General features: G+C 33.0%; 1 protein-coding gene across 4 annotated transcripts; it reads left to right on the top strand.

Annotated features, from left to right (window-relative positions):
- Positions 1 to 212: 212 nt before the first annotated feature.
- Positions 213 to 13,882, top strand: LOC119640764 (leucine-rich repeat protein soc-2 homolog). 4 transcript variants are annotated; one of them, XR_005247736.1, is made up of 4 exons: positions 213 to 528; positions 9,244 to 9,846; positions 9,927 to 11,953; positions 13,730 to 13,882. XR_005247736.1 is itself a non-coding variant. In XM_038038992.1 (3 exons), exons 2-3 carry the CDS (start codon positions 9,405 to 9,407, stop codon positions 11,369 to 11,371), a joined length of 1,887 nt encoding a protein of 628 aa, XP_037894920.1. In that variant the 5' UTR covers positions 213 to 532; positions 9,244 to 9,404; the 3' UTR covers positions 11,372 to 12,189. The 4 variants fall into 4 exon arrangements, 1 of the variants encoding a protein (XP_037894920.1); XR_005247735.1 differs by having other exon boundaries at positions 213 to 532; XR_005247737.1 differs by lacking the exon at positions 213 to 528 and adding an exon at positions 8,109 to 8,462.
- Positions 13,883 to 20,941: the final 7,059 nt, after the last annotated feature.

Genomic DNA, 20,941 nt, shown 5'->3' with positions numbered 1-20,941 from the left:
AATATACAACACTGCGCCAGCTAAATAACGTTTGTGTTTACTGATGATAGGCAAGCATAACTAAATCATTAATCTGTGCAACGAGCAGTGAAAAGAACTTAACAGAAAGGCAAACGCCGAAATTATTTTTGAAATTAAGAAAAAAAAAAAAAGAATGTTTGGATAAATAAAATAAAAACGAAAATAAACTAATTAAGAAAAGAAAGTATTTTGAAAAATAAATGTAAAGAAAAACACAATAACAACATTGTAAAATAGCAATAAAATAAAAATAAATAGGAAAAAGTAGTTGTTTGTGCGTGTGTTCCGATGTGTGTAATTATAAAGGGACAAAGAAGAAAGACAGGCAAACAAGCCGTAAAATACAAGATACTTTTCTTAACTATCGAATATCTTTAAACTACAAGAGCATCAGATAAACAAACGACAGACAAAATAACGAATATTTGTTATGTTTGTTATATGAACCAATAAAGCGATAAATAAATGTAATGCTTTAACTTGTGAATCGATATGCTTTAAATATTTGTGCGTACGTATATATATTTTTCTATTTAAATATTTTGTCATGTGTTGTTCATATCTGTTATTTCTTTTTTTATATCCATCATCTAGAGATTAGAAAAAAAAATATTCAGGAATTTTGTTATTCTAAGGTTCGTAGAACGTCAGAAAACAAACACTGCAAACTGTACGTGTGATGACTCAACTCGTAATTGTGGTTAATATGCCAGACGGTGCGCACTATTTTATATTAAGAGATTTCACAAGAGCTGGAATTAGACAGTATTTTGACATTAAAGAATTATAAGAAATTAAAAAGAAGCATATTTTATCTGTGTGTTCAGCCTTGCCTAAGCGTTTTTTCACAGCATAAGCTCCTTAAGTGTTGTATGCCGGTCTTGCGACCTTAATAGTAGGTTGTCGCATAAGTTTTTAAACAAGATTTTTACTTGGTCCTCACTCCGAAAGAGAGAAAGACAGAAAATCCCTCACTTCCTTACCATCACTTTTTCCACCGCTATCACGGTTTAAACCTCTTGAGCAACACGAGCATTAAAATGTAGCCAATATTGGTTGGTGCAGATTCGGTTAATAACAAGATTCAAAAATTAATCATAATTAAGGCAACAAATATCGCCTGCTTTCGCTCAGTCTTTAAGGCCATTCTAAGCATTGCTGCTGTTGCTGCAACGACCCATTAAATATCTGTTCCTAAAAGCCTGCAACAATAGTTGTTTATGCCTCTGGTTGTTATAGAATTATAACAAACTGATTTTTCTGATAAATATATTTTAAACTCGACCGTGAACGGCATAAGATTTCGTCCGTATGTCTGTGTGATAACTTGCATATTTATTTGTTTCCAACTGTTCTTTAAAATAACAAAAAACTGGGAAAACAACTCTTTTGACTGAGAAGCCCTGTACCTTCTTCTTTTCATTTCATGTTGCGATTTTTATTTTAGTTATATCGGGTACTTTTTCCATTCTCCATAACTCGGGATACAAACTTAAAGAAAGCAATCTCCACATGTTTAACAGAGAACTAACTACATTCAATTTCTTTTAAATTTACCTTTGTATATTCTTCTAACCGGCCTGTGTGCAAAACTTGTTCACATTGATATCTAGAAATTTTGCCTGCGCTAGAAAGCTCCATTTAGCTTCAGTATCAGTTAAAGTGGGTGTGTATGGGACCTCTTAGAGTGATCCTCGCTAAATTCGTAATCGATTTCTTCTTTGAGTGGATGATTTGTTGAAACTGCACTTTCTAGAGCTTCAGTTCATGCCAACGTCGATTAATGTTTTCGAGAGCTGAGCATGTTCAGCACATTTGAAGTTTGATACTCTTACGTAGAACCCTATTGTTCTCTTTAATGTTGTAGTCTCTTTTTAACGTTGAAATCCACTCTGTAGTTTGTTACATCACGCATTGTTTTTCAACAGATCTTCGGTTAAGTTGTATTCCATATTAAATTGGTACTCAGTGCAAATGCAGTGTGTACTTCAGAACTGCGCAAAGTGACCTTGTAGTCTAAAAGTTGAAGAGGTCCAAAAAAAAAAAAAAGCAATAAATGTAGTAAACATCATTTAAAATTTTTTTAATTGTTCCGTTATGACTGTTATAGGCATGGTCATGGAAAAAGTCAATCTTTTTTAAACTTGGCCTACTTGTGCTGGACATAGAAATGTTCCGTTTTTTGAACTTATTTGGTGTGCATGTTCACGTGAAGTATTTAAGTTCCCAGTAACGGCATATTTGAATTACTCGCACTATCGTCTATCCGAGAGGCTGCTCACAAAAGCGATTTTTATACATTCTAGAGGACTACGCCTAACCTCTGTTCTAAATCCAAGAGAAGAAAACAACAGATGCTGTACCAACACTTTCAAATAACCGAGCGAGTATGTGTCGGGACGCGGTACGGATTGCTCGCATAACAATACAATGATACGAATGCGTTACAGAACCAAACTATTGTTGTTGCAATTATCTCGATCAAGGAGCAATTGAGTGCTCTTTGGTAAAAGCTCGAAAATTCTTGTACGCCTCTGCCTTTGGGTAAAGCTGGTCCTTTTTTTTTGTTGCTCCCAATTAGGTATTCATGACGCCTGTATCCGAAGCCTACCCGCTAATGACTATTGCACTTCTTCTAGAAGTACGAAAGGTGTGGGGATCCCACTGCTCGTTTTCGCCACCACATGTCAGCCCATTCGTAGCAAATTCTTTGATAATCGGACAACTCTTAATAACTGCATTTCTTTTCGGTGAATATTCATTCACATAGGACGTAGAGATGGCTGACTCATTGACAGAATGCACTTCAATTTTCATATAAGACTAGAAGTAGGGAGAGGGAGAGGAAAAGCAGAAAAAAGGGACGATATCATTTAATTAAACTCATTTATCCAATGCCAATTTTATGTATTTTCAGAATTGATAAAATTTAAAAATCGTATATATATGTATCAGTATATATATTTTATAGTGAAAAATCGCGCTGGAATATAAGCGTAATATTGCTTCAATTATGGCCAAAAATAATCAAAACATTTAACACAGTCACGAACACAAATGCATGATTCGATTAACAATTTACGAACGATAGCCAAGCGTAGGAAGAATGCATTCATCATGCTATCATCACTAATTGGTGGATGTCCATCCATCACTTTCTCTTTTCGAATCGTATCAATTAATATTAATTGAAATTTTCTAAGAGAAAAACTTATAAAATTTTTGGATTCGATTTCTTTAGCACTGTTATCGAGCAGAGAATTTCTCGCCTAAACTTTAATATAATAAATTTCCTTACATATGCATATCGTATTTATTATATGTGCACTTTTATATATTTCACACGTTTACACATCTTCAAATATTCGTTCAAAATGCCTTGCCATTAAATGTGTATTAAGTTTGGTATAGAAAAGAAAAGTATTTTTAAATTTCGAGCGTAATGTTTTTGTTTCGTTTGGTTTTTTTTTTTTTGGAAAAACCTTCGAGTCAAGAAAATGTATTTTTTTTTGAGCATTTATTGTTATTTTTGTCGTTACAGTGATAAGGCTTAAAATATTTATACGGATTATGATAACATCTGCTTTCGCAATTCATTTTCTTGTGTAATAAGGCATTAAGATCTTGTTTACTGACTATTATCATGCGTGTACTACCGGAAACGGCCCCATAAACACTTCTAAGATATCTGCCTTCCTGTATGTCTACTAGTTCGCGATCTCATCGATCTGTCCATTCGTCTGCTAACGATTTATTGTTAGAATTAGCAAAGCAGTAAAATTTGTTAGTTGCGCTCCACAGAGCAAATATGATCTTTAAACACGTCGATAATCAATTCGACCTGACAGTTCTACACTGAAATGTTAAATCGTTCTGAAAAAAACTGAAAAATTCTCGAGCGATATCTGCTCGAATGGGTTGGAAATAGCATTTTTCCTTCTTTTTTTTTTGTCTTTTTTTGAGTGCCTCGAGAATTGCTTATTGACTCTGGGTTTGGAAGTCAATTTTCACTTATACATCACTTTTTATGTGAGTAAAATCTCTGAAGGAATGCAGATATAATTACAACGTGTTAGATGGTTTAATAGGTGTCTTGATACGCAAACCGATCCCATGATAATACAATTTTTTTTAAAAACTTTTTCTACCTTTTTTAGTTGCCACTAAGTGCTACGATGTACGTTGGCTTTAGCGTTTATAGCTCTTGGCGATGTCCGCCAAGTGTTACTCAATTTTTTAAACCTTGAACCCCCAATTTGAAGTTAGTAACTTGACTCCTTATCTCATAGTTTCTGACAATGTATAAGAAAATTGAAATTTATACGACTTTAATTAATTGAAATGCATAGATTATTATATTGATTAATGCAAGTGCACAGATCGATCAGAAAATAGAAATATTGAAATTTCAATAAATTTAAGCAAGGTGAGCCTTAGCTGCCTACCAACTATGTGGTTTGTATACATGTTCTCAAACTGACGGGCATCGAAAATGCGACCAAGAGTGAATGCAATTTGTAAAATTCGTGGAAATCAAAATATTTTCATGCCAGCAAAATTCTGATAATTTCTACGAATTTTTAGTAATTCATAGGAATTATTGAGATATGTATTAAAAAAAAGAAGAAGAAAAAGATGAGAATATTAAATAAGTTATAAATAAGTCTGAAAACGTACCTGGATGGCCTGCAGATTGAAAAACCATCATAATATCAATAATGAAATTAAAAAATTTCAGAAATATTGTGTTCCAAACTAGATGCACATGTATTAGTAGTTTACTTGTAGTCAATGGTGAGGTTAGATAAAGAAATATAATTAAAATAATTGATAATATCTCGCCTATCCTGAACGGGCTTATAATTCAGCGAATCACTTTGCGCGTACTCATAGCCATAAGAGGAATATGTGAGAAAACAAGTGCAGGAATCAAAGCCAATCAACAATAGATTTACATCAATGTTTCTCTATATGATGGTTTTTGGCAATGTTTTCGAACAGACAGGCGGATATGAAAGATAGAACTCGGAATTTTACGCTAACCGAGAAAAATATTTAATTTATGGGAAATTCGAAGGCTAGTTCACAGTTAAACTTTACGACGCAGAGATAGGCATAACCGAACACGTCCGCAATCTAACGTAGAACTCGACCATGTTTCCTTCAAGGAATTTTTATATAGTTTATATAGTACGTGGTAAAAATAACTGCGTCTCTCAGCAAACTTTGCAAACTGATGCTTCGGAGCGACAGACAGACAGATGTATGTGAACAGATTCAAGATCCAATGTTAATCGAAAATAGATGCAAAAGAAAAACAGCTCCAACACGCAGGTGTGCATGGGAAAAATACCTGAGCATCTCACATTAGCCAAGCGAGGTAAATTGATTCGCAATCAACCTTTCTGAATGCCCAGGACATGGCTACATCTAAGCCGAAATCTAATGTTGATTAGGAAAATAGTTAGCTTAAGTAAAATTCAGGACATGTTCAGATTAATCAAATTCTGTAGGGAGCTTTATATCCAATATTCATGGAAGACGGACGTACATGGTTCAACAAATGTGGAATTTTTCATTTATTAAGAAATTGTTTATGGTAAGAAGTCTTTGTTTTCAAGTCCACAGTCAAAAGAAGGTCCAGAGCAAGTCTTGCATAGAAAACACTTCTCTGAAGATATTCTATGTTTACTTCTCCGGAAGTAATGATGACTGGCAGAAAAACAACAATGAGTCTTTTGCTTCTTTGTAAATGCTCTTAAAGAATTGATGTGATGCATTAAAAGAAGAAGCAAACATCAGCCCCGGAAACAAAGTAGACGACACACAAGGCATCATTATCCGCAATTAATCCTAAGGCGTTGGCAATGAAAAAAAAAAAAAAAAAAAACGAAAGTTCTTTAATAAGGTTGCCCTTAATGTTGCCCGTAACGCTTTAATAATTATATATGAACATATTTAACTAAAGACATCGCTATAAGAAAAATTATTGATTTACAACAAACACGAAAGCAGTTAGTAATGAAATTTAAGTCAATGGACAAGTCAATGGACAGTCTTACTGCACTTACGCTTCATTAAGCGGAAAATGCAATTAATTTAAGGCCATTTGACTTAAGAAACATGGTCATATCACATGCATATATATATGTATGTGCACATATAATTAAGGCAAGAAAAGAAAGGAAATTGAAACAAACAGAGAGGGAGTATCGAGCAACAACAACAACAACAACAATAACATAATTAGTTTATAACTTTACAAAGCCCCTTTGAAATGGTGTTTTCAAGGAAACCGGTCTTTTTATATAGATGTGCACATATATTGGTCAGAAGGTTACCGTTTTAGCAAACGTTACTGATGTATTCAAAAAGTTATGTAGTGTGAGAAAAAACTATTTAATTTTTTTTTTATATAATTTAACTCTATTACCTAACGAGTTACTATACTTGGCTTTCTGTAATAAGCGACTGATTGCTACTAAATTACTTTGATTCATAGTAGTAAGCAAATCGAGGCCCATTACAGTAATAATAATAACTGCGTCAGCAGCATGAATTATTGTCGTCACAGTTTTTTAATACCTTTCAATAAAAAACCAAAAAAAAAAAAAAGAAGGGAAAAAACACGAAGACATGAATTGAAATAAAGTAGAATATGGATGGATGTCCTCCTTCTGCCATTTTGGTAAACAATTGAATACGCAAACATTAACATTATATGCATGCACTTAATAATCACTTATTGTGAGTACTATGGAGAACTCACAAGTATCGCCACTTCGACACAAACTATATATGTGTAGTGTATATTGCATAGCGTATATAGTGATAATTTTACTACTGATACTGATACTAAATGCTGCTGCAGTGAAATATTCCTATTCATACATATACGCATGGATAGATAGATAGACAGATAGACATGTGGGCATAAACTCGCACAAACGTACATCTACGTATATTTACATGCGTTCTCCTTTAAAAGCATTGGTTGGCTGGGTGGCTGGCTGGCAATGCTATCTATCTATCTGTTGAATGGATGGATGGTTGTGTGTACGTAAAAGGGTGTTAGTGAACGCTTCTCGTTTGGACTTTGATATTATTGCCCTTCTCGCTTTGTAAACCAGTAGTAAGCAAATAAACGCATTTTTAGTATCTAATGACGTGCACAACGTACATAAATACTTAGTGAGCCGGGTGACAAACGGCATTATCACTATCACTGTGTGACGCATTTTAAATATATTGTTTAAATGTACTAAGAGTGAATTTCTAAAAAGAGGAAGAATAAGAGTGTTAACACAAAAAGGATTTACATACATTTGTGGGAAAATCTTCGCCAACTGAAATATCGACTACGCTTGATTCTATATTTAACTCGCTGTAAACAGTTGCACTCTCTTTTACATTAATAACAATTCATGTAAATTACTCTGCTGGAATATATTTTATATTTACACATATAAACATATGTTAAGTATAACTAGATGTGGATATATCTAGAATAAGAAGCAAAGTGAATCAAGTCGAAATTTAACAAACAAAACCAACGACGCAAATTTAAAACTTTATTGTAACAGTACTTGAAGTGTTATAATATTATTATTATTATTATTATACCCACCACTCTAAGATGGAAGTATACCCATTCTGTTTTTTTCCATAGTGTATGTAACATCCAAAAGGAAGCTTCAGAGACTCTATAAAGTATATATATTCTTGATCAACGTGAAATTCTAAATTGATTTAGCCATGTCTGTCCATGTGTGTGGTGTGTGTTTTTAGCAGCCTGCTGGTCGCCAAAATGAAGAGATCGATTTCAAATTTGGTAGAAACGTTCAAAGTTTCTGCACGCAGGTTGTTATTGAAAATAGGCCAAAATAGTCAGAGCAGAAACGCGCAGTCGAGCGTAAGCTGAACGCAACTCTGTTTTTTTTGGCAAAATTTTTTGGATTTTGGATCGTTACTCGGACATTATTAGAGTTAGAATCCTGAAATTTTCCACACTACGAAAAGGTATACTCTCTAGATGCAGGCCATGCCTGCACAAAATTATAATACCAGCGAAATGAGTATCAAATAAAAGAACTTGGAGAGTAGAATGCGGATAGCATTGTCATGGGTATGCGAGACTTGGCCCCCGCCGAATATAACTTTCTACTTGTTAATTGTGTAGAATCTAAGGCTTTCGGTTTTATTCACTTTTAGTTTTGAACCCACGCCTATCGCATTGTTAGTCGAGATCAATTGCTCACTCGGCACGAAGAAGTAAAATTATCACCAGTTGGCTGAATAAATAGCTGAATTTTAGATATGTTATCAACAAATTGCAAACTTCGTGTGCAAGTAAAGGACAAATGATGTATTAATATGTTTTGTGGTGACATTTCAATATAATTACGAGAGCTCTTAATCCGGTTTCTCATCAGTTGTTTTAGGTACGACATCCAATTTATTCAGCTAATTTTCTTTCTCTACTTTCGTCAACGCGAATCAAGAAAATATGGGTTCGTGCAGGCGTGGGTTGCTTTAATTAGGTATATACGTGGGAGTGTTCACTAAGGAAGTTTCCAAGAGGTGGCCTTACTGGCATTATACCTGCCCGATAATACGTGATTTGTGTCAAAGAACCACTACCTGGACAGTTTCCACCGCGCATTTTTTTGTGGTATCACGGGCTGAAATTCGCTATCTGAAAGCAAAAACCTCCGATTATTATTTACGTAATCAATTTTATCCTACGGTAGCGATTTACATAATTCTTACACAGAATTTGAAATTAAAAATTTATTATACTTATTAGCGAAAAACAGGTTAACGGATTAAAAATAAAGTCATACATAGAATATTTGTGGAAGGGAAAGTCAAAAGAACAAAAAGAATTTCTAGTTGAACAGTCGAAAGTATTGCCAAAAATAAATTGTGAATAATCCTATCAAAAAAAAAACTTTTTGGGTAAAAGGGTAGATCTACCCAGTCGGTCGGCTAAGTGTTAAGATTTGAACCCACGATCATTGAGTTGTTAGCTAAGATTCTTTGTCTACACGGCCACTCAGGCGGATTTTTCTAAAATCTTGCAATTAGTTTAACCTAAGGTTGATAACGAACGTATTGATAACTAGACCTTTTGTACAGATTTGCTTAGGCTGCTTTGCAACCATTACAAGTTATAACGTTTATAAAGTTTAAAAATTTGTTCTCTCCTACAACTCTTTGCAGGTAATTGAATCTCCCAAAGGCTTTGCTTTGCTTTGCTTTAAGAAATATCCGTCAAAAAGCTTTGCTGAGAAGTACATTTTTTTTCGTGCCAAATTTAGACCTCGAAAACATACATTTTGGGCAGCAAAGTGTCTATACCAGATTTTAAACTGGGAAAAATTATGAACTTATGTTCATCGGTGGGTGCAACAGCATCATCGACATCATCCGACGACGCCCAAGCTCAACAAAGAACCGGCCGTGAGGGTAGCCGAACGGGTGGTTTCGAACAGCCAAGAAATAGTGCAGCTAGTGCTGTTGGCTTAACCACTCATTGTTTCGGAACAACCGCATTTACAGTGCCCTGCTCTAGTTCGACCGATCATCAATACTCATCTCAGCCACAACAACCGCAGCAGCGCCAGCAGCAACAACAACAGCAACAGCAAAGAATTAACAGCGGTTCGAGCAATAATAACGACATGCCACCGGAAACAACCCGACCAAAGGTGGTGACGGTTAAACACCCCGAATCCAATAAACCTAAGCCAACTACTAAAAAAACCAAACCCATACAAGCCGATCAGGATGTAATAAAGGCTTTGCAACGTTGCCGGGATGAAGGTAAGTAAAGTGCTTTTAATATTTTTTCAAGGCCACTCTTTAGACGATAAGCGCTTACGCACTAAACTCTTCTATCGTAGGCATTAAACGTTTGGATTTAAGTAAATCTTCTATTACCGTTATACCACCGGCTGTTAAGGATTGCGTACATCTCACTGAATTGTATTTGTACAGCAATAAAATTGGTCAACTGCCTTCTGAAATTGGTTATTTAGTTAATTTGAAGACTTTGGCTTTAAATGAAAACTCGTTAATTTCTCTACCCGATACTCTGCAAAATTGCAAATTACTAAAAGTCTTAGATTTGAGACATAATAAACTCGCCGAAATACCGCCCGTCATCTATAAGTTACGCTCGCTAACAACTTTGTATTTGAGATTTAATCGCATTATCGCCATGGCTCCCGATATACGTAATCTTACCAATTTAACGATGTTAAGTTTGCGGGAAAATAAAATACGCGAACTCGGTCCAGCGATTGGTGCTCTGGTTAATCTAACCACTTTAGACATTAGTCATAATCATTTGGAACACTTGCCAGCGGAAATTTGCAATTGCGTTAATTTAAGTTCATTGGATTTGCAGCATAACGAACTGCTAGATATACCCGAGAATATAGGAAACTTAACAAATTTGGTGCGCTTGGGCTTACGTTATAACCGCTTAACTAACATACCGTCAAGTTTGAAGAATTGTAAAAGTATGGATGAATTTAATGTGGAGGGCAATGGCATTACACAACTGCCCGATGGTTTGTTGGCAGCGTTAAGTGCCCTGACTACCATAACTCTTTCACGTAATGCATTCGCCAGTTTCCCAACCGGCGGGCCAGCACAGTTCACCAATGTCTATAGCATAAATCTCGAGCACAATCGTATTGATAAGATCCCGTATGGAATATTTTCACGTGCCAAAGATTTAACTAAATTGAATATGAAAGAGAATGCCCTCACTGCTTTGCCTTTAGATGTGGGCACTTGGGTGAATATGGTGGAATTAAATTTGGCCACGAATGCCCTGCAAAAGTTGCCGGACGATATCATGAATTTACAAAATCTTGAGATTCTGATACTCTCCAATAATATGCTCAAGAAGATACCTAATAGTATAGGACAATTGCGTAAATTACGAATTTTAGATTTGGAAGAGAATCGCATAGAGATTTTACCCAATGAGATTGGTTTACTGCACGAGTTGAAGAGACTCATCTTGCAAACGAATCAGATACAAATGCTGCCACGCAGTATAGGACATTTAAGTAATTTGACCTATTTATCGGTCAGTGAAAATAATTTACAATTTTTACCTGAAGAAATCGGTTCACTGGAGAATCTTGAGAATCTATATATCAATCAAAATCCATGTCTCGAGAGATTGCCGCATGAATTGGCTTTATGTCAGAATTTAAAGTATTTAAATATTGAAAAGTGCCCATTAAGTACTATACCACCCGAAATACAGGCCGGTGGACCTTCGTTGGTGCTGCAGTGGTTGAAAATGCATTCCCCTTATCGGCAAATGTGAGTGGAAAGCATTAATAGAATGCGTAACTTTGCTTTTGCCAATGATTGTTATATGGAATTGGAGTTATTTGGAGGACAACGCTAACAAAGCCGGGATTGGAAATGCTCAGTCAGTTGAACGGAAGGCGGCATTTCAATAATTTTGAATTTTACAAAGAACAAAAAAACAAGTCATATCTATACATCACGAACACTATGCAACGTGGCCGGGCCTTCCAACTAACTAACCAACCGCGTTTCCATAACAATGAAAATGTTGTTTAACAATTGAAACTACTTTTAAGAAAATCGCAAAGCGCAGAAAAAAAAATATACAAAATCGAAAAAAAATTTGTGAGGTTATGTAAGAAAGGGAGAGAGAGAGAGAGGGCGCTTTGCAAAAACCAATTATGCAATTAAAAGTTCACATTAAAACAAACAAGCACGGGACGAATAACGGAAGGAAAGCAAAGTAAAAAAAGTGTGGTTGTGTTGCAGAAAAGCGAAGAAAATTTTAATGATTTCATGATTCAAACATACAAAAAACAACGATGTTAAAAGGGAGCCACAATGTGTGGCAGAAAAATCAATAAAATTCATATAAGTGAGTATTTGAAAATAATTAATAATTTATTAAAGAAATTACTCCGTGCACCCTACATATACCAGAGTTAATCGTGGCTTAAACAGAAAGTTTTTTCACATTTTTTTCAGTGTAGCTTAAAGCAATTTTTCGAGTTGGCTCGTACTGAAAATTGCTTCAATTGTGTTGTTACTTGTACTTTCGTCCAAGGTTCAAAACCACTCAGTACGATTAACTAACAAAAGCAATGTGATGCAAGTTGGTCTTCAATTCCGGGAACTATTACCTCTCTCTTTGCAGAATATCTTAAATATTCAGCAATATACGTTTTGCTTATTGTCCTCACGTCAAAAGTTGGATAAACACCATTTTTAGTCCGGTCTTCCCCACGTCCTTAGAAATCTCTTAAAGCTGCTTTAGCAATCGGCAGTGGTGAGGGTGAACTTATAATTCTTCTTTTGCCCTGCTATATTGCCAAAGTGAGAAATCGAATTGCATGTGGACGATGTATGAGGATATATGGACAATTTTAGTTGAACTTATTTTTTATTATGCCATGAGAGCCCTTTCGTGTGTAAACATCTTTCCCAAACTGAAGCTGTTTATAGCATAAACTTGTAATTTTTTAATATTGGAATGCAGGACATATTGAATTTACGCGGGGAACTAATTTGAGACTCGGAGAATCATCTGTCGATATATTTTTGTGTTCGAACTACAGATACACTGAGGTGCTTTGGCCCAAGGATGGAACCGATCGTCCGCTTTTACGGCTCTCTTTCTCTCTCTTTGTTTTGATAAAGTTGTTGTAAAAAAAAAAAATTGAAAATTTTAACATTTTGTCGAAATAAATCGGCGAGTAGTAGTAGAAGAGACATTCTCAATAGTTGTGAAATATTCGGATTAGATAGGACAATCTTTTAATATGTCTTCTTATATAACCATTGGTACGGAAAGTAGGCTTTTTAATGGCAAACGGGTTCGACTGAAAAGTAAATGCTTATTTGTTGTAATAATTAACTGTACTAAATTCGGATTAGGTCGGTCGATTTTTTTCAGATCCGCTCCTATAAAAGCTTTCTCTTGAAAAATAATGCGGAAAAGTGTAGGACAAAAAGGTCTGGTTTTTTAAATTTCATTCTGAAATAATATGACATAGAATCTCATGTCTATTGAGAATTGGGACCAAGCAAGTCTATTTTTGGGACATACAATGCGTATTTTATTCCCAAAATAGGTGAAGATGTGAAAGAAGATATGGCAGAAAGAAATATAATGAAGAAATAAAGTAATAAACCGAAGTTGTGTCACGTATTTAATGAGCGACCTTTCCCAACTATAGTGTTTTTACTTGATTTCTCAAGGGGTTCCTCCAGCGCTGTAGCTGTGTTAGGGGAGTTGCCTTGCAAAGCTCTTCTGTGCACTTAAAAATATATATAAAAAAGACATATTAATTAGCTTTCAATCTAAATAATTTAGAATATCTGCTATCAAAATTATCTATGGATAATGGTGCCTGAAGCGAATATACCCATTGTGTAGAATTGTATTTTCTAAACCGTATGACAAACTTAGCGTATTCCTATGCTCTGATTAGGCGACTGCTTAGTGAGAGCACTGGTATATATCGTCAAATATTTATAAATTTTATCCCGGACGTGTACCGGAATACATCACATCACATCAGTAGGGAAATCCAAAAGAAATAATTTATATTATAACGGATGTTACGGTTCCCTTGTAATATTGGACATCAAGGTCAGGACATCACTAATGAAAATTTATTATTTTTTCTAGAAAACCTTATCAGTTAACTGATGATAAACTAAAAGAACGGGAAATGAAAGCACAAAACTAGTTGAAAACTATAAGAAAAGCAGTATTTTTTTTTCGAGAAAAGCTGTAATTTTTTAACAAATCTATCCATATAAAGCAAATTGGGAAAAAAAATCCTTAACATAAAATTGCTTCAAAACTGCACTTTATTAAAAAAAAAAAAAAAAAAAAAAAAATATTAAACGTCAACAGTCCTCCTAAATCTAGTCATACCGTTTTTTTCATATATGAAGAGATTCTTTTTTAACTTTATCAAATTAGAAATATATGTTTTGATTTTTTTTTTAATAATAAAGTTTGCTTCACAAACAATTAAAAAAAAAAATTAAACAGCGTTTTCCTTAAGCTTTCAATATATTTGTACTATTATTTTTCCAATATATTTAAATTAAAAAAAAAAAAAAACTCGCGCCAAGGAATTGTTTAAATAAATTTTTATTAAGTAATGAAAATATAAAAAAAAAAAACGCAAAAGCATATTATTAAATTGTACATTTAGTTATAAACTGAAAAGAAAAAGAAACGAAATATTTTTTATGCAAAACACACTCATATAAAAATAATATATAGTGTCATTTGATGAATAAGAAGCAAAAAAAAAAAGCGAAGAAATTCATTAAATTTGTTTATGATAAAAATGAAAATCGAAACTGTAGATGTGTTTTTGTGTATAATATTCAAATGTTAATGTACGCATATATACACACATGCACACTGATACATACATACAAACATACATACACATACACAAATTGCATATCTATTCAACGATTTACACACAGTAGACATTAGCCTCTTAACCCATGGTTACATACGTCTATACGTGCGTATGTATATTGTAAACGTTTCATATTCAATGTTAAATCATTAATAATGAATAAATAAAAAACAAAAAGAAAAAACATTTTATGTGTATAGAGCTCTTGTTATGCATATGTACACCTTACCTTCACAGGTTATAAGTGTTAAGAATTATTGTTAAGAACTTGATCAAACAAAACTCAAACTATTTTAAGACTTAAGTTTGAATTATCGATTCTTCAACGATGTAATTGCGAACGACGTGAAGAAAAGCCATCATTAAGTAATTTAATTTTTAAAATTATTTTCATTACATTGAACGTTTTTCACCCAACTTAGAATAGATATGAATGATAGTCATATCCGCGGTAAATGTATATTTCACCCTAATTTTTGTTATTATTCTCTTTGGAACATTCTGAAATACTCAATGGAAAAAGTTACACAACCCATATGGATTTTTGTTTCCAGGGATACCAAGGGACCCCAAACACAGGCTAACAGAGCTGAAATTTCGTTTAGTTCTTTATAAAAAATCACTATCGAAGGATGGACTTAAGCAAAGTTTCTCATTCCGTTTCCGTTTGTAATATGACCAGATGCATGAATGCTTACAGATCGCTTATAAAGCAAAGATTGCTTAGATGCTGAGATTACAACTCTTGAAGATTCCTTTAGATTTAAAAAAATTCCTCGTAAGCTCGTAATATACAGATATTTGGAATTGAGTAAAGTTGGTTCTAGTATTCAAATCAACTCCTTTTAGATTACTTCTAATATTTTTCATGTCTGGCAGGTTTTGCAACAATTTACCTGTGTGCGCTTTTTAATCGATTTAAGGCTGTCTGTCCATCCGTACATCTGACATGTGTTTTTGCTATTTATTGTTTGTTAACCCACTTTAGAGATTAAAATTTTTGACCTATAAAGTTAATGAGTATCACCTTAGTGGATCTCTTTGACCTAGGAAAGAAAGCTATTGAATATAGATTACGTTGGGCCCTTTTTATGACCTCTCTGCACGACTAATTTTTCAAAAGTCGTTTTCATGATAAAGTTTGTGGAAAGTGGAAAATATGTACGGGGTGGAGTATCAGTTTTTGGAAACCTTGTCCATATAAACGTTCTTTGGATGATAACAAAAATAAATTGGTACTATTTCATGATACAAACTATTCGTTCAACATATTAACTCACTACAATAAGTTTGCGAGAGAATAATGCTTTCCACTCCTCTCTCCGCGCAAACTTTCGTTTGTTTGTTTGCTCCTCATCTTACTGAAGAGCGTTATAAGTGAGAAGCAAGATTTAGAAAAAGTTCATATCATGTTCAATTCGTTAGGCGTTGCTTAACATATACCAGAATCTATAAGAGATGCAGTTTCCGGTTGATCCGGTTGTGGTCCAGAATATATTTGCGCAATTATTGAGACTTTAGCTGGTGCTGTGAAAAATTGTGTTTCCCGACAATGGGCTCACAATTTGCTGTATGAGTAGTCACGGGTGCTGCAAAAACTGTTATGGTAACCGGAAAACATCCCGCTACATTAAGAGATAACGTGTGTTCACCGGACGGTACGACAATAGTTGGCACGCCTTTAGGGGACAACAAAGTATAATTTTTGATATCCTATGGCGAAGATAGATACATAAAGCCTTACGCAAACAAATGCAGGACATTTAATAATCGCCATTGCCCTAACGTTTTCAGTCGTTTTACATTTGAAAAGTAATCAAAAAAAAAAGGATAACAAAGTACTCTTAAGACGATGATAGTTTTAAATTCAGTCTCTTAAAACTGGTTTGCGTTGTTGCCTGATCGTTTGGATGATTTGTTAATCATAACTGCATCAGTTGGTCGATCGAACACGATTTATATTAAAGGCCTAAACCTAACCTAAAAACTTTTAGTGTGAAATTCCACAACCTGCTATAGATTGCCAACTCTTGACTACCGCTTGCCATGTTAAGAACATCTTCAGGAGCAGACATATGGAAGGACAGAAGTATGCACATAGAAAAGTAAAATTCAAAATTTTAAACTAACCAAATCAAGGTTTACCTAACACAAGTTTTAAAGCATGCAACTGTGTCCTATGAACGAAATGGCAAAACTAGAGCAACTTCATCCTGCGCTGATAAATGCAAAAAAGAAAAAAATAAACTAAATTGTCTTTCTTCAAGTCAAAATAATTTATAGATTTTTTACATATTCACATATCTTTCAAAGCTAAAGTGCGTCAGCAAAATTTCTATATATGATGCAACCTGGTTAGTGTTCCTACATATACGGCGCCGAACACAGGCTAGTAATGAAAATTTCTCAATATATTTTCCCCAAACTAATATATAATTTGACTGATATTTATTTTATTCATTGAATCCATTCTTTCAAACATTAATGATTTTTGTTCAGGTGCCAGCACTCGAAGGGATGGCATCTATAAATGGATTATATTGATATTTGAGAATTATTAGGCTCAATATTTTTTCCAATGTTCTCCTTTTCCATTTCTTCCTTAACCGCCTACCTTCAAACATAAAAAAAAAACAGCATAATCATAAGAGAAGAAAACAAAGTAAACTAAAGTACATACGATCCTCTAGGTACAAAACGGAAATCAATAAAACGCAGAAAACAATATTAAGCAACTTCCCACAAAAACAAAATTACTTAAATAAGTAAAAAAAATTTTAAATTTAAATACAAAATAAAATGAAAATTTCAAAGAAACGTTAAACATATTTAAAAAGATAAAAACTGCAAAGAAAATCGTAATTATTCCACATTTAAATATTATGCATAAAAAAAAAAATGCCATATTTATTAAATGAAAAATAAAAAGTGAAAATATTTAATTCAAAAAATGAATTGAAATGAAATTTCACATTAATATACAGAAAAACAAAGAAAATAGAAAACAAAACAACTGAAAATGTAAACGCACACTAAGATAAAAAGTAAATATTCTTCAGAAATAAGTTACAGTATGTATTTTTATATGTATTAATCAATTAATTAAAATGAATTAACATTTAATATCACTATTTTATTTTTATTTATTTATTTATTTTTTTACTATTTTTTTTATACCCACCACTTGAACGATTTTTGGTAGCTTAAGCCACAGATAATAATTGTTCTTCAATTTAATTATATGTAAATTTTTCACAAACTTCTTCTAATTTTTAAACTTTTTAATTACTTTTCTTAATTTTTTTTTCGGAATTTTTAACTTTGTCAAACTTCTTTTCGCACTCGTGAAATGGCCTTGATTTTTCGCTAAAAGCCGTTAGGTGGTTTTTTCCTTTACATGGTTTATAAAAAAAAAGTACCATTTGTTGTGAATAGAGGGAGAACAGAGTTGCTTTCAGTAAATGGTGGAAAAGCACCGCAACAATTCTGTTAAATGAGAATAAATGAATAAAAGCACCGAAAAACATAGTTAGAAGTTATAAAAGGCTAAATTAACAACCACTAAGATGTTGAAGCATTTTCAAATATTTTATTTATTTATTTATTTGAATATAAACTATAGAGGAAATGCTTTTACTCCCGAACATTTTCAATTATCTTTTCATCGCTTGATTTTTCAACATCCGCATCATTACATAGTTATTGTCATTCTTATTTGACGAAATATCCCTATTGGAATTGATAGAATTTTTAGTATATCAATTCAATATATCAATATACATGAAAGTGAAATTTACTCGTTTTATACCTGCAGGCCTTTAATATTTCATTTTGTTCTAAAGTCCCAAATTACGTGGAATAATATCGAAAAATGCAACAATTAAAAGCAACTTTAATAGATAGAAGCTAACAAACAGGTGCGACCGCACATAATTTTTTTTGTCAGAGAATTTTACGCAGCAAGTGTAAGTAAGGCGTTGTAAGTTCATATAGAGTAAATGAAAAGAAAAGACAAACAATTTGAAACCAAAAATATGAACAAGACAATATTGCTTTCCACAGCACTTTAGCAATATTTTATACCCTTTGTTGAGACGCCTAAGCAGGTATTCTATGACTGCGGTGCGACGAGATTAAAAGCATAACATAATTATTCATCAATCAGTTGTGGTTTAATAGGTAGAAATTTCATATGAAACACGCAATACAAATGTTTAAAGATAATTGGATACACATTTGCCAGACCAATCGAAACAATCTACTGTCACCCAAATCTACTCTGATCAAATCGAATCAAACATCTAGAAGAACTGGACGTTGTTTACTTTTTTCTTACAGTCATTCAAGGATTTGATGAATTTTGTAAATACCCAGTCAGAGTGAACAGCGAATACTATTTCGCTGCGTCTGGCTTCTGAAATTGTACTCAGAGCATCAAAATTTTTGAAAAAAATTAAATCATCAGTCCATGAAACTCGCCATAACTCACTCTATCCTTTTACTAAGTAATGGCCTCAAACTTTCGCGATTTCAAATTACATGTCTCTCTCTCTCCCTCTTTCTAACTCGCTCTCTCGAAAAAAATCTCTGCAGTATATTTAAAAACTCCCTTAACCGGATTAAGGATTCGTTCACTATTAGAAAAAAGAAAACTTGAGTAAATAAAGCGCACCTTCTAAGTGCCACTAAGTTATACGACATAGCGAAAGAAACGGTCTTTCTTTTCTCTAGCAATCAAGTGCATTTCACATACTAGTGATGGGTATTAAAAAGTACGGTCCAAACTAAATTTCCTTTGCTTCTAATATTTAGTTTTGTTTCAACATATATAAGTTTTTTTTTTTTGATAAGAATCATTTATTATATAAAATTTTTTTTTTATATATATATACATATATATTATATTTAAAATGAATTCTTCAACCGTATTACCATTTAATGTATTTAAAATATTGTGTTTAAAATATAATAAAAGAAATTAAAGGAGATTATATTTATAGAAGGAATAAAGAAAGATTTATGAAGCAAATGTAAGATGAAGGAAAATTAAGAAAAAAAAAGAATATAGTAAAAAATTAACGAAAAATTACTAAATAAATGTCTACAAAATTTAATAAAAGCAAAACATTGTTATTATGTTTCATTGTCTGGAAAATTTTTAATTTCAAAATTTTAAGTTTAACTAAGAGCTAGAACTTCAGATTGCTTGTTAAATCATAGACAGAAATGCAAAAGAATGAATGTGTGTGAAATCAAATGTGGTTATAACAGGTAAAACACTAGAACTATCTAGTGGTATTTATTCTATCGAGAGTACGTTCACTGTAGGCAGCGGGCAGACGGACGTGCGGACGGATAGATAGATGGACATAGTGAAATCAGTTTATAATTTGGTATTGATCAATATGTATGTATGTATATTCACTAAAATTTCCACCTGGGTATTAAGAATCTTTTAGCAAAATGTTTACATCCACAGTCTTTTTAAAATATATTAGGTCTTTCATTGTATTTGTGATGCGTCAATAAAAGCACCCGGGACCACATAAATATATATATATATATATATCTTCGCAAAGAGATACTGTCATTTGCCTGCCAAGCTACTTTTCAAATATTATCTATGTCTTCATTGGCGGGTATTAAAATAGATTACAATGTACAGCAGACTTTGACCAAAAGTTTGGTACATTTGCAAGCGACTAAGGAAACAACTCCCAAAGCTATCTTGGAATTATTAAAGTTATGGGTTCGTTTCTACTAATAAAGATAAAAATGTAGTAGAGTCACTATCCTTGAAAATACCCTTCTAATATCATATATATATGTATATATATATATATATATATATATATTTATATATGTATATGTGTATTAATTATGTATAAAATTCTTGTGTTCTTTTGCCTTCCTGCTTTCTTTTGTTGTCTATTGCTGGCATTCTGAAAGTCGTACTGAGAGGTTTGACTCATCGATTTTTTTGTTTAGAAACAAAAATTGAATTCGGCAATATACAGCTTGCTCTTATCTAATACTAAGAAAAAAAAGTTTAAGAAACAAAAATTCCTAAATCTGTTTTTATATAATCTGTTCGTTTATATAATTACCAAAGTCATCTAATATATATTCGCGACACGTGTTTCACAAATAATTTATTCATATTTCCTTCGTATTCCACCCTAAGAGCAAAATGCTTTTAACTTTTCTTATTAACGGTAATCTCCGACCGTCCACTTACAACGTTGTCATGGCAACACTCAAAAACATCTAACTCACTCATAGATTTGCTCAGCATTTTATGACCGTAAATGCTTTAACATTGTTTACATTTACTCTTTGTAGATACCAAGAACAAAACAATAGCTTATAGAGCGTACGGTAATTTTTACTCTCAGAAAATTCAAATCAATTTAAACAATATAAACCATATTTTAATATTGTAAATTTTTTTTATT

This window comes from Glossina fuscipes, unplaced genomic scaffold (assembly GCF_014805625.2).
Source record: "Glossina fuscipes isolate IAEA_lab_2018 unplaced genomic scaffold, Yale_Gfus_2 127, whole genome shotgun sequence".
Lineage (NCBI taxonomy): Eukaryota > Metazoa > Arthropoda > Insecta > Diptera > Glossinidae > Glossina > Glossina fuscipes.
The sequence above is the reverse complement of the archived record's forward strand: the minus strand, read 5'-3'. Positions and strand labels throughout refer to the sequence as shown.